The sequence below is a fragment of the Sarcophilus harrisii genome, chromosome 2, assembly GCF_902635505.1.
Source record: "Sarcophilus harrisii chromosome 2, mSarHar1.11, whole genome shotgun sequence".
NCBI classification, from domain to species: domain Eukaryota; kingdom Metazoa; phylum Chordata; class Mammalia; order Dasyuromorphia; family Dasyuridae; genus Sarcophilus; species Sarcophilus harrisii.
The window spans coordinates 38,385,458-38,399,617 of record NC_045427.1 but is presented as its reverse complement, the minus strand read 5'-3'; the positions used below and the strand labels follow the sequence as shown (position 1 = coordinate 38,399,617).

General features: G+C 45.2%; 1 protein-coding gene across 1 annotated transcript in view; it reads right to left on the bottom strand.

The window, feature by feature from the left end:
- Positions 1 to 151: 151 nt before the first annotated feature.
- The window catches only part of COG4 (component of oligomeric golgi complex 4), a 31,574-nt gene continuing 17,565 nt past the window's right edge, over positions 152 to 14,160 (bottom strand). Inside the window, exons 10-19 of the mRNA XM_003759076.4 lie at positions 13,999 to 14,117; positions 12,606 to 12,772; positions 11,569 to 11,734; positions 8,318 to 8,380; positions 5,275 to 5,391; positions 2,797 to 2,889; positions 1,816 to 1,899; positions 1,624 to 1,725; positions 973 to 1,101; positions 152 to 786 (exon numbers count right to left, since the gene is read on the bottom strand). Of these exons, the coding sequence (XP_003759124.2) occupies positions 652 to 786; positions 973 to 1,101; positions 1,624 to 1,725; positions 1,816 to 1,899; positions 2,797 to 2,889; positions 5,275 to 5,391; positions 8,318 to 8,380; positions 11,569 to 11,734; positions 12,606 to 12,772; positions 13,999 to 14,117 (1,175 nt within the window). The 3' untranslated portion in view covers positions 152 to 651. The remainder of the gene's footprint in view (positions 787 to 972; positions 1,102 to 1,623; positions 1,726 to 1,815; positions 1,900 to 2,796; positions 2,890 to 5,274; positions 5,392 to 8,317; positions 8,381 to 11,568; positions 11,735 to 12,605; positions 12,773 to 13,998; positions 14,118 to 14,160) is intronic.

The window sequence follows — 14,160 nt, the reverse complement described above, 5'->3', positions numbered from 1 at the left end:
TTACATGGAGGGGGGCAGGAGGGGAAGATCTGGCTCACAGCAATGGGTTCCCACTGGGGCTGCATCGGTCTTTACATGTGGCCCTCTTTCTCTAGGTTTGGGTATTTTTTGACCCCTCCTTTGGCCTTTCTCTGAGACTAGACACCCAGCAGTTTTCAAGTCAGTCTGTCTTTATTTAGTGTAATCACTAAACATAATGGGACATTCATCATTTTCTTCATTTCCTGAGGATCTCTGTTGTTCTCCCATTGAACCAAAAATCCCCTAAGAGGAAACTATCGGCTCAGCCAGAGGAGAAATAGAACTGTTTTCTGGAGTGTCTGTTCGCACCCAAAGCAGAAAGCTGGCCCGTGTTCTACATTCTGCTTCTTACATACTTCTAGCCTCAGTATGGCCTTTCCTCTGCAGGGAATGTATATTGGGGATTACCCTTTGTGGATTTGGTCAAACTTGTGAGGCAGAGAGATGTCCGGGGTGGCGGAAAGGAAATAGGCTGGGCCGCCAACCACCAGTGCCGTGAAAGAGACGGTCTGCGTTAAACCTGCCTGGCCTGCAGCAAATCCTAGGCATTTTCAGGCTGACACTCTCTGGGCCTCAACCACTGAGAGATCCTTAAAAAAGCATGGAAGTTGGACGGCCTTGTCCTACCGGCTACAGTCGAAGCCTCTTAATGTCTTCGCTGCGGAAATCGATGCGCAGGGCCAACACCTGGCGCACCTCGGCGGGGGTCAGGCGCCACGTGAGTGGGCCTGAGTTGGCACCCCAATAATCCAGGATTTCTGTCACCTGCAGTGGAGGGCCAGAGAAGCAAGTTAGCAGGGACAAGGAACATCCGCACAGACAATCACTGCTACCACGGGAAGAGTCCCACGGCTCTTGTTCAAGGGGGAGAGGTCTCTGCTGGTTATGGCTCTCCCTAGTGGGATCTGCCCCATGGGATGGCTTGAGTCCCCTCTGTCCCGTCCCACTCACCCTTTCCAGATTGAGGATAGTTGCCATCTGGGAAAGCCTAGCAAACTTGTCTCGGATGGTCCAGGTAGTCACTGTGGTGAGGTAAGCAACAAGGGACCTCAGCTCCTTGTCAAACTGCAGGCCACCCAGCTGCAAGAGAGAAAAGCCCCCCAGGAGGACCGGGTTTCTGCCTCTGCTCATTTCATCTGAGAAGGGCAGGAGCCACACAAGGCGCTGGGCTGAAGTCCAGCAGGCAGGGCTCCGGGCACAGCTCCACCCTCATGGAAGCCAGCCCAGCAGAGACATAACAGTACTATGTCAGGGATGGGCCAGACGTTAGTGGGAGATTGCTATTCATGAACCAGAGGACCTGTTCTATGGAGGATTTGGGTCTTAGCAGCATTTGAGAGGATAGGAATTAAGCAGGAAAAAAGGAAAGAGGGCATTCCAGATGTGAGGACCAGAGGCAGCAAAGACATGGAAGGAGTGAGGATGCTTCATGTGAAGGACTAACTGGTCCAGTTTGGCAGAAAGTGGAAGGGGCCCAGAAAGGTGAGATATCAATGTCAGGTAGAGCAGTCTGCAGCCAGCAGGAGAAGCAAGCTTCTGCCCCATACCCTGGTGAGGGCCCTCCCCTGCAGGCTTGAGGACCCCCTGCCCCAAGTGCCTTACCCTGTTGAAGGTAGACTTCAGAACCACTTTCTCCAATTCAATCGCAATGAGGCTGGTCATGAGGCTGGTGAGGCTGTCATAGATGACAGGGGAGAGCCCAGCCTACACACAAGATGGACCCAGTTTAGGGCTGCCCTGCAGGCAGAGGTTGCCCATTGTACAGCACTGCAGGGAACAGCCCCTGATGCTCACCTTGAACTCTGCCATTTGCTGCTCAAGGTTAAGGATGAACTGTTGCACCCACGGATCATTCGCTTCATAGTCATTGAACTCTTCCTGATGTTGGGAGGGAAAACAAAACTGTTATTTCTATCTCTGCTCCAAGGGGAGGCTACCATTCCTGTGGGGGTCCCCAACATCATTCCCTGTTCCCCTGACTCAACCTGTTGAAAACGAGTTTGGGTACAAGGCTAATGGAAAGACTGCAACGCTAGTTATTTAACAACCGAGACACAACTTTCGTCATATGGCTCTGAACTTGGCTCCTGCTCCTACAACTTAGGTAGTTCAGAAACTCCTGGCCATATAACATGCTGGGACTCCAAATACTTGTATTCCTTCCTTATGTGTCCTACAGGACCAAAATTACTGGACTAGGTGCCTGTAAATCAGGAAAGGGTCAAGAAAAAAAAAAAGGTTTTTTTGTTTTTGTTTTTGTTTTTTAATAAAAAGGATGAGTCATGGCAATTAGAAGGTTCAATCCATTAAGAATCTAAGACGCTGCAAAATTCCCTTCAGATATGCCCTCCTAATTAAAACTTCCCTAAGAGCAATCCATATGCAGGGGAGACAAGATGCTTTTTAATGAGTGCTCGGGGATGTGAGAACAACAGGCAGGCAGAAGCTGCCAGCAGATCAAAGCGATTGAGGTAGTTCCATGAATGGGTCCAATGCTCTCCAGTCATTGTAGCAAATCCTGGGGAGAGGGGCTCTGTGGAGCATCCCTAGATAGTCACAGATTGAACCTGAAGTCAGGAAGACATGAGAATCATTCCTGTCACAGAAACTTCCTCTGTTTCCTTACCTATAAAATGGTGATAACAACTGCACTTCCCTCCAAAGCTGTGAGAATAGCATAAGATAGTATTTTGTGAAATGCTTCATAATGCTTCAAGCACTACCTAAATGCTGCTATCGTCATTAGCATCACAACAGTTTTTGGTACAGAATTACCTCTTCAATGTTGTGGGAGACGGAGAGGAAGATGTTGATCCAAGGCTTCACCTGTGGTTTGATGGCAGTGCTGTTCAGCTCTGTCAGGCCTTCCTGAATGAAGGACAAGGCAGGATGAAATATATCTGACAGAAGATATATCCCCTCCATCCCCTCCACAACCCCTGCCCCATGCTCCTCCTCAGGGATTCTGGGGCATACAGTGCTCTCATGTAACGAGTGATGAGTCTGGCATAATGATGAAAAGGACTACAAAAAGCTTGTTGGATTTCCAAGCCCATCTGTGCTCTGTGCAGGTTTTGATAAACCCTTTTACAGAAGTCATAGACTTCTGGATGTCTGAAGATGCAAAGGATGACTAAAGGCAAATAGCAAGCCTGATTGAGCCCCTGCTCTGGTTTCTTGTAGGCATTTCTAAGTTTCCTGTTGCCATGTACCTTCAATACTCTTGGCAAGTTGGAATTCCCCTGCCCCACAAGAGAATAAGAATGACACACTCTGCAACAAATCAGAATCAATATACAACCTTAATATTAAAGATCTTTCAGCACTACAAAAAAATTGAAAAGGCAGCAAATTATACTTTTCAAAGCTATGAGTATGAGGTGCATTCTTAGCTAAACAATGGACAGAAGTGAATACAAAAATAGAATTATGTTGATTACAACTTAATGCATCCAGAATAGAAAGGAAATGATCACAATTCTCAAAAGAATTGGGAACTATTAAGAACTATATAAAAGAGCTCAAAAACCATGAATTTAAAAAAATGCAAGTCAAAGCAACCCTGAAGTTTCACCTCTCACTCAGCAACTTGGCAAAGATGGCAAAAGATAGGAATAGACAATGTTGAAGGGGTTGTGGAAATACAGATACACTAATGCATGGTTAGTAGGCTTGAAAATTAGTATAACCATTCTGGAAAGTAATCTGGAATTATAAAATTAAAGTGGCTAAGATGGCCACACACTTTTTTGACTCAGAGAATCCCCTCCCAGGCATGTATCTCACTAAGGTCACTGACAAAGAGAAAGGCTGTCTACATACACTGAAAGGTGAAAGGAACGGGCTTTGTGTTAGCTGTCAACTGCAAGCAAAATAGATTCCATAACAACTGAGGAATGGTTAAATGAAATCCTGCAATGCTATAAGAAGCTACAACCCTGATGAATATAGAGAAGCACAGAGGACTTGAACTATATATATATGAAATTGAATATATTGAATATATATATTGAAATATATATATATGAACTATAGAACTCAACACTTGCAAACGTAACACAATCATTTCAAACTCAATGTCCTGTAGTTCTCTCCAATACACTGAAATAAAAAGAGACAATAAAACAAGGCACACAACTGCAATAACAGAGATGGAAAAGAAGCACCACAAGAGAATAAAAAAATGAATGTTGTAAAATTATAAAGAACAAGTTGGCTGCAAAAAAGAGATATGAGGAGACAGCTCCCATCACTCTTATGCAGAGGTAGAGGACTCCAGAGATGTGAAAAATTCATGTCATATTTTTTTTTTAATGTATTGACCAGTTTTTGCTAAATTTTTTTCATTTCTTCATATTTCTTTCTCTTTTTTAATTCTCTGTTATAAGGTATTTTCTCTGGGACAGAGATGTAGAAGGGAATTTAAAGAATATAAAAATAAGATATAAATACAAATCTATTTTTAAAAAATTATTTTGAGAGATGCTAGATGGTGAAGTGGATACAGTGCTGGCCCTGAAGTCAGGAGGACCTGAGTTCAAATCCAGCCTCAGAGACTTCAGACTTCCTAGCTATGTGACCCTGGGCAAGTCACTTAACCCCAATTGCCTCAGCAAAAAAAATAATAACTATTGTTAATTATTATTTTGATACCATATGTATTACTTTTACTTAACTTTTTCTCTTTTGTTACAAGGATTCAACTTTAGGGTGGGGAATCCAGAAATGTGACATAAAAATAAAAGGAATCAATACTGGGGTCCCATGAGTTCAATGACCATGGTTCCCAGTCAGCCAGGTTAAAAATTGTCAAGTTACTGAGACAATAAACATTTATTAAACACCTACTATGTGCCAGGCAATGTGTTCAGTGCAAGGGATACAAAAAGGGGCAAAAGGCAGTCCCTGCCCTTCAGCAGCCTAGTCTAATGGGGAATCACCATTCCAACAACTGTGTACAAACAGGAGAAGCTGAGAGAAGGCCCTAGAATTAAGAGGGACCAGGAAAAGCAGATTCAGGAGAAAGGTAGAAATTTTAGGTGGGACTTGAAGCCAGCGGGTAGAGATGAGGAAGGAGAAGTGCAGGCCTGGGTCAGTGTCCAGGGCATCCAGCATCAGCAAGTGTGCTGGCCACCTCTGGCCACCTCCTGCACTTCTCAGCTGGGTGGACGAGGCACCCCAGTTTGAGGGTTTGCTGCTTTCTCAAGGCCGCAGATGGGACCCTTCCACCATGGGGCTGCTTGGGGTACTCACCTGTAGGAGATCACGGAATTTGTTGGATACAGCAGCCAAATCGGAGAGGCAGCTGTCGAACTTGGCCTGGGCCTGCTCCCCTCCAATCCCTTGGCTGAACAGCTTGGTACAATCACTCTGGGGGAGAGAAAGAGCTTTCAAGACTACTGAAGGGCACACATAAGTGAAAGCAGTGCCTGACAAATGAGGACAGTGTCCTGTCTCTCCCCTCCCTCCTCCCAGTGGCCCTGAAATGGGACTCCAGATTCAGGCGTTTCTCTTTTCCAATCTCCCACTGTGCAATGGGGCTCTTGATCTCAGAGAGTGAGAGACCAACGTGGGAGGAGACTGCATTTATGTGCTAAGTGCTCACATGTGTTCCCAGCAAAGTCCTGCTGAAGCAGAGGCGCGAGGGAGCTGCGTGACAGGCCCACCGTCTCGGCGTGCTTGGAGCTGCTCTCACTGCTTGAGAACAGCTCAGATTGATGAAGCATTTTATTTTCGGACGTTCCCAACAACGTTGTAAGACAGGCAGCCTAAGTCTTACAGTCCCTGGTGGCTTGTCTGGGTGAGAACCTGAATCCAGAGCCCTGCTGGCTCCCTAGGTGAGGAGTCACGTCATGTTCCCAGGCCTGTTGTTGGTAAAGGTGAAAGGAACAGGCTTGGAGTTGGTCTAACCTGTGGCTCAATGACCTCTGAGGCCTTTCCTCGGCCAGCACTCCACACCACCAGTCTTCTAAAGGCCTTTCAGAAGACTGCTACGCTCCGGCTCTAACCATTACACTTACTTATCTTCCATTTTCTCCTCTCTTGAGTGGCTCGGGGCTAACTGTTACCCTGTTAAATCTGAGTTTAGATGATTTCCTGAATGGGTTTATCTTCAAAATACTATGACAACAGATGGAAAAAGTCAAAAATCCTTAAAGCAGAGCACGATTAGAGGATCTTCTAGATTTCACCAATACATTTAAGGAGGTGCCTGGTTTCTTTGGCCACCCCCAACCCCAGTTCTCTCCTGGCCTTCATTCGATCCATCAGCCTGTTCCTTCCCAGTCTCCTTTGCTGTTTCATTATCCAAGTCACAACCACTAACTATAGTTAGATCACAAAGCTTCATCCTGAGACTGTCCATGTCCCCTACAATGTCACTCGGGGGTGACCTCATTAGCTCACATGAGTTTAAGTGCCATCTCCCTGCAGATGAAGACTCCCAGATCTCACATTCAGCTCTAAAATCACTCCCACATTACAAACTTCCTTTTGGTCATCCAAGTACAAGTCCAATAGTTTCCCCCAACTCATTATCTTCCCTCTAAGCCCTCTTTTTTTAAAATAATGGCTGATGCAAAGATAATTTTCAATATTCACCTTTGCAAAATCTTGTGTTCCAGATTTTTCTGCCCCTTTTCCTCCCTCCCCATCTCCCTTAGAGAGCAAGTAATCCAATACAGGTTAAACATGTTTGATTCTTCCAAACATTTCCACATTTATCATGCTGACAAGAAAAATCAGATCAAAAGGGGGAAAAAAAGAGAAAAAAATAAGCAAGCAAACAACAACAACAACAAAAAGGTGAAAATACTCTGCTGTGCTCCAAGTTCAGTTCCCAGAGTCCTTTCTCTGGTTTCCAAGCCTTCCTCTTTCCCAAACTTCCTGATTAATGTTGAGGGCATCATCACTTTCCTAGGCTGGCAGGTCTGCAGCCTTGGTGTTAACCTTGAATCCTCATCTGTCTCACTCCACCTGTCACTTTTTACCTCACAATATCTCTGGCATCTGCTCCCCACACTCCCTCCCATACACTTGTTCATTCACCACCTGGTATACCTCTCAGCTGGCCCCCTCCCATTCCCAGACGTTGGGAGGGAGGCCCATTCTGCCACAGTGATTTTCCTAAAGCACAGGAGTGAGCACATCAGACATCTACTCAATAAGCCCCAGTGAAAATAAACTCAAATCTTTGGGATAAAATATACATTTCTGTGTAGCATGTAAAGCTCTTCACAACCTGGTCCCTTGCCACATCCCCAACCTTTATACACAAGTGATCTGGTTACACGTTCCTCCTTCTCTGTGACTGCACTGGCTGCCCCCAGGCCGGGAAGGCTCTCCTTCCTCACTCTACATTGTGGAATTCTGGGTTTTGTTCACACTCAGGTAAAGAACCAGCCCAGTTTCTCTAGCTGTTGGTACAGTCTGCAAACCACCTTGGATTTACTTTCTGGATATTTTATACACACACACACACACACACGTGTGTGTGTATGTATGTGTATAAAACAAATAAAAGTTATAATGATAAACATAATATTGTATATTTAATTACATATAATAGACAATAAACACACACACACACACATATACATAAATAATCTCTCTCCACTTATGCTGTGTCCTGTTAGACTGAAGCAACATTGAGGACACTTTTGTCTCCATCTCCCCACTGGTGGCGTACACCAGGTGCTTAATAAATGCTTTGTGACTGATTTCAAATCTAGCCCCAAGTCCCCTTGGGCTCAGGGGCACACTCCTGACTTTCATACCAGCACTCAGGCCCCCGACACCCAGATTGCATCACTGCCCCTGGTTTTTCCTGGTCCAGCGGTGTCCTGAGTTGTGGGGTAGCCTGCCTTGCATTAGCCTTATGCCAGACACCACTAAGTTTTTCCACTCAGGACTGAGACATGAAGGTCATTCAGGTGATTCTCCTTTACTAATCCCTGATACTTAATTGGCTAATAAAAATGTTAGCAGCCAACTTTTTTGAGTTTGGTGAAAAGCGCAGTGTAGTGGGCAGTGCTGGGCTGAAGCATTCTCTGGCTGTATGACCCTGCACATGTCATAAATTTGTCTTCAGTTTTTTCACCTACAAAATGAAGGGCTGGACTCCATGGCCTACAAGGTCCCTTTCAGTTCTAAATTTATGATCCGTGATCATCAAGCATCGCCAAGAAATAAATGAGTGGCCTCCCTCCCCAGTGTGTCTGGCAGCCTGCTGTATGCCAGACAAAGTCTTGGTTCTTACAGCAGGACTGGTTACTGAAAGCTGACAATCCCAACCTACCTCCAGCGTTGTCTTCAAAGTGGAGATGTTTTCACTGCAGACTTCCACATTATTCAAGGTCACCTTGAAAGGGAAGAAAGGTGAGCATGGTTGCATAGGTGACAGGGCACATAGTTCACCAATTACAAGTGGCAGGACACCTCCCTAATGAGGCCCCTCTATTCGCCTCATTGAGAGTGGGTGCTTTTCTGCTAAAAAGATACAACTGTCAGGGTGAGTATCTGACCACGTCGGGAGGCAAGTTTTGTTCCCACGGCAAGATCAGCCTGGAGAAGGCCAGACAGGCCCATCTCTGAGGCTGACAGTCACCACATCTCCTTACAAATGGGCTGGGTAAGCCCCAGAAGTCCAGATCACCAATCGTGGGTTGGGGCTTGTGCTGCTCCATGTATTCACTGGTGCCCCCAAATACAAGGGGGCCCTGGGAGAGACTACAGGATCACTAAGACACCATTCTTGCCCTCCTGAAGCCTGCCACCCAGAAGAAAGACAAGACATGTGCACAATAATTCTCATCATAGTGTCTTCAAGAAGTTCTCATGTTGAAGATGAGAGCCAAGGGAAGCCCAAATGGAAGTCAGCAGATGATAAAATGATGATGGCAGCACAAGGAGTCAGGAGAAGATGACCACTTCAAAGAGAAGATAGCCCAGGGAAGGCTTCATAGAAATGGATACCAGCTGAGCTGCCCCTTTCAAGATGGCTAAAATTGTTGGATGGAGGGAGAAATCAGGGCCTTCCCAGGAGAGAAAAAACATGCACAAGATACATGGAGAGGAGAGTGGTGAGTCCAGAATGATGGGGGTATGGTCAGGGGAGCACTGAAAGAGAAGCTGAAAATACCCATAGTGCCAGATGGTGGAGGGGCTTGAGGTATCCCTGAAATTTGTGAATTGGAATGATATGACTAGAGTCGTACTTTAAGAAAATTAATCCAGTGACTGAAAGGGATGGATTGGGCCCTGAGGAATAAGGGGAGGGAAAGGGACTGGCAATGGGAAGAGAAGCCAAGAATTACTGACACAGTGCAAGGAAGATCTTTCTGTTCTTGTCAAACATGAAAACCAATGGTGGTGACCTAGGCCTCTGGCACTGCTCCAACTGCATGAATCCCCATGCTTGGTGCAGGGGCACTGGTGGGGGTTGGGAGTGGATCATTTTCACTGATCCCAGAGGCTTCAGGGGCTTTGCCCTGGGATCCATCAGTCGTGCATCAGGAAGAGCACACTGATAGCCAGGCTATGATAGCCTTGTAGGAAACCAAATGTTTGGTCAAGATGACTGAAAGAAAATAAGCACAAGATGCTTTCAGAAAGGCCTCTCTGCCAAAGGTAGACTGGTAGAGGGACTACAGACTGGTGCAAACATTTTGGAAAACAATTTGTCAACAAGTGCCACAAAACTCATCAAAACTTTTGACCCAGTGATTCAATTGTTTGGAATTTCTAACAACTGGAGAAAAGCTCAATAAACTACAATGTGGTAGTATAACAGAATTCTATAGTGTCATGAAAACAATAAATATGAAACTTGTAAGAAAATATGGATGAAAATCTTTATGAAACGATACAATAAGAACTGTAGATATAACTGAAATCATATCTTAAAAAGAGGAAAACAATGCCAAAGGAATAGATTTTGGACAGGTTTGTCAGGCATACACAAAGCATCTTATTTGTTTGTTAATTATTTTGCTTCTGTCTTATTAAGATCAATTGTTTTGGGTAAGATTTTTCCTCGTTTTATTTGTTTATACAATTTTGTTTTTGTTGATAGTCATTAAGTTCATAATTCTTTTTAGAAAATCACCCCCTAAAATTATTCAGTTTTCTTAAATGGCTGCAGATAATCTAGAAAAAAATGTGAATAAATTCCCATTTGAAATGCTATTAAAAGTTTTTAAAAAAACTTGCTGTGAAGGAAAAGTGGAATTGTTTTCATAAGATACTGACTTCAAAGTTTCTTTTGCAGTGAGAATCCTTGCGAAGGCTTAGCTCATTGGGTTTATCTCTTTGTTCCCAATGACTGATATGTCAAGACAATTGGGGGATTTCATCTTGACAGCCAAATGAGACAAGGTGACAAGAGAAATCGAGAGCTTCAGTGGGAGTGAAGACATTTTAAGTATTTTGCTTCAGGATAACTGGAGATCTGTCACTAAGCGTTTAACGCAATAAAACAAATGGTCTCGATCTTCTTCATTTGCTTGTCTTCTGGCTTCTGTCTCATTAAGTCTTTGTGCAAAGATATTAGGGCTCTGCAGCTAAAGCTTAAGCCAGCTTCTGACTATAGATGTTACAAGATATCCTTTCTATATGTAGGAACTTCCAGAAAGGAAACCTATCTGGGACTAATCTCTTTCATGCTAACAGATGAAGAAGCCAGCTTAATATCTATTCACGGAAAGGGGTCCCCTTCCTAGCTTGGGGAGATGAAGGCTAACTAGGGCTTCCCCGAGTAAGAAATGAGGAAGCATCAACACGGACGCCTATCTCTGTTACACAGGGGAATCAGAATCAGAAAAACGTGGGTATACAGAATTAAGACATAAAAGAGAAAACAGCATACTATGTATGACTAGAGTGAAAACTAGAGACTTGAGTGAAGAATTGGGACTCTTTGGTTTGATTTTTTTTTTCAGCTTCAGATCAGCTGTTACTTTTTGTAAATCCCTTTCTCCTTCTTGTCAAATGTGGCTAAGATGCCACCTTTGCCACTGAAGGTGCTGTTTTAATAGGACCAAATCAGCAATGGCAGATTGATTGGAAACGAGATCTATAAAAAGAGTTTGATGTTCAGAGGAATTCAAGAACATACCTACTATGCCAGGCTTTTCTATCAGAGATCTAGTTGGATCCTGGTTAGTTTCTGGGGACAGAGGCAAAATGAAGACTGTTTACAGGCCCCCATAAAGAGTTCAGAAGGAAGCCCTGGGCTCAGCATTCAGAAGGAAAACACAGCAGAGCTCAGAACTGTTGGCAAAGTAAAGGCCCTGCTGTTGTGGTCCAGGTGATCTGAGGACACATTTATGGCCAAGCATGGCTCTGAGAACCGTGGGGCCACCTGGGGGATGTAGCCTAGGAGCTCATTTTCCAGACAGATGGAAGATTCCTCCATGTCATTTTGCAGGATTTTATAAGAACCGAGTCCTGACTTTCAACCTCTGCCAAGAACATTTCTCTTGCTAAAGGTCACTCGTCCGCTCTGACCAGAGCCTGGCTACAGCTGAGCTGCAGCTGCACTTTACCTACCAGGAAGGACAGCTTGGCTTCATCTGTGCTCTCAATGCCTTTGGTATCAAACTTGCCCTGCTGCAGACTGCTGTGCATGATGTTCACAGCACTCGTTACCCCGCGCTGGAAGTCTTGGAAAGTGGTGGCAGGGAAGCCCATCCGCAGCTTGTTACACAGAACCTCCCTAGCAGGCAGAAGAGCACTCTGAATCAGAGCAGCAGTGAGGGCCCGCAAGCCCCTGCCCAGGCTCTGGGTGTCCCTGCCCACACTTCCACGGACGCAGGGGTTTCTGGGGCCACGCTGGGTCTTGTGTGAGCTGGGCTCTTAAATTTCAGAACAAGCGCTCATCTATAATGGCTAAGAGAAAAGCAAAGCCCCAGATGTGAGCCCAGCTTCTCCACTGGCTCCCAGCAGTTGGACCACCACCTGGGCCACCCAGCAGGGACACTCTCTGCTTCCCCATGTCCTCTGCCCAGAGCCCATCTCCTGGCTCTGATTCTATTTGTAGGAGCACTTTAGGGGTTAGTGACGGAAGTCTCTTAAAAATAGAAGAGATGGCGAGGATGACCCATGAAAGAGACTGGCTGGGCTTTTCTCAGTACTTCTTCACTTGCTAGCTCCCTTCCTGAAACAATGGTTCTCATAATGAAGGTTTGAAAGAACTCTTCTCCTCTCCCAGTCCCACCTTGGGCACCCTTCTCCCTTTTCCCCCCTAACCAGGCCAGCCCTGACACATCACTGACTTAGAGATAGTAGGGCACAGGGCTGCTCATAGGCCATCCACTACCAAGGCAGAGAACTATCAGCAAGGGCTACCTGGCCTTTCTGTGACACTGCAGGACAGAACTGAAGGCATTAAAGAAGGAAGAAAGTGAAGCGGATCACAAATAAACTAAGAACTTAAATCTCAACACCCCACCCCCATCATCAAAAACGATGATTCAGGGCTGCCCCCAACACTCTGACTGACCTAGAGACTTCTCCTCACATCCCTAGGACAGGAGGCATCCTGCATCTCCACAAAGCGCGAGAGCCCCTAAGCACTCGGACAGTACCTGAAATCCGATTCCAGCTCTGTGGTGGAGAGGTTGATCATGGCACAGAGGCAGTCGATGCTAGAGCTGGACAAGGCCCGCCCAATACACTTTTTGACAATGTAGAACACGTCATCTACCATGCTGGAAGTCAGCTGGCCCTTCTCATAGGTATCTAGAGCTACTGCCTGCAAGGCAAGAGGTCAAGTCAAAGGATTCATTAGGGACCACAGAGCCTGAACACCACTGCTTAGGGATGGTCCTGGGGCACCTGACAATGACCCTTCTCTGTGGCTTGTTCAGGATCTTGGGTGCTACTATGCAGGCCACCTTGGCCTGGCCTTGGGTCACATTTTTCCTTTTCAACTATGATCGCTTTCACATATATTAACAAACCAAGAGATTAATCATGCTTTCAACTGTAATTGGGGTCTTAGAGCATATTTCAGGGTATTCTACCAACAAACACTAATCAATAGGCACACTTGAGAGGTACTTAATAAAAGTACCTATATGAATGTGCCTCCTATGTAATAATTCCTACTTTTAAGGACCTTCTCTACGCAGGGAAACAACATGTATGTATGTCTGCATATATATACATGCCTATTTAGACATACCCATGTGAGGTCACTACAGTTGAAAGAATTAGGAAAAATTAGGTAGAAGGAAGTACCTGATCTGCAGATTGAAGGAAATGAGGGATTCTGTAAAATGGAAATGAGGAAGTGCCACCTGGGCATGAGGGACAGCTGGTACAAAGGCACCCACAGGATATGGAGTATTGTGTGAGAGAAACAATTCCAGAGTGTGGGAGGGAATCCTATAGAATGAGTCTGGAAACCAGATGGTAAAGGACTTTAAGAAGCCAAACAGAGGAGTTTCAATTTGATTCTAGAAATAATGGGAGTTTACTGATTAGGGGACCAACATCATCGGATCAGCACGTAAGCAAAGTCATCTGGGTAGCTGTTTGGAGGATAGACTAGAGGGGAAAGGGATTGGAGACAATTCAATTCTAGTTGAACTGGTTGGCCCTTCCCCTCTGGGCCAGCAAGGAGGACTAATGGGGCTCTTCTCCCCTTCTGTCCCTCATGCAGACAATAATCTAGGTGTGATTTAAGCTGACACTCTGCTGCATAGACTATCTGAGATATGTAAAAGATAACTTGATAAAATGAAAAATCTGTGGAGCAAGGGATGATCTGCATTTCCTCACCAGAATTCCCAATACCAATGAATTCCTTTCCTAAAAACTAATTGAAAAAGCATATGTAGGGGATTAGAATGCCAGGGCAAGCTTGCTGCAGCATGCTTCCATTGCTGAACCAGGAAACGTTCAGCTGCCCACTGGCTTTCTTTGTCTTGGCTGCTCAGAAAGAGAAGGCTACTCTCTGAAGGCATCGTGGCCTACCTTGTTGACAGTCTCTCGCATGAAATACTCTTCCATGGTGATATAATAGCCAATCAACTCCTGCATGGTACAGCTTAGGAGGCAGTTGTTAAGGAGTTTGTCCAGGCATTTCTGATGCTCTATGGAGATAATCAATAAGGCAGTGACAAAGAAAAATGTATT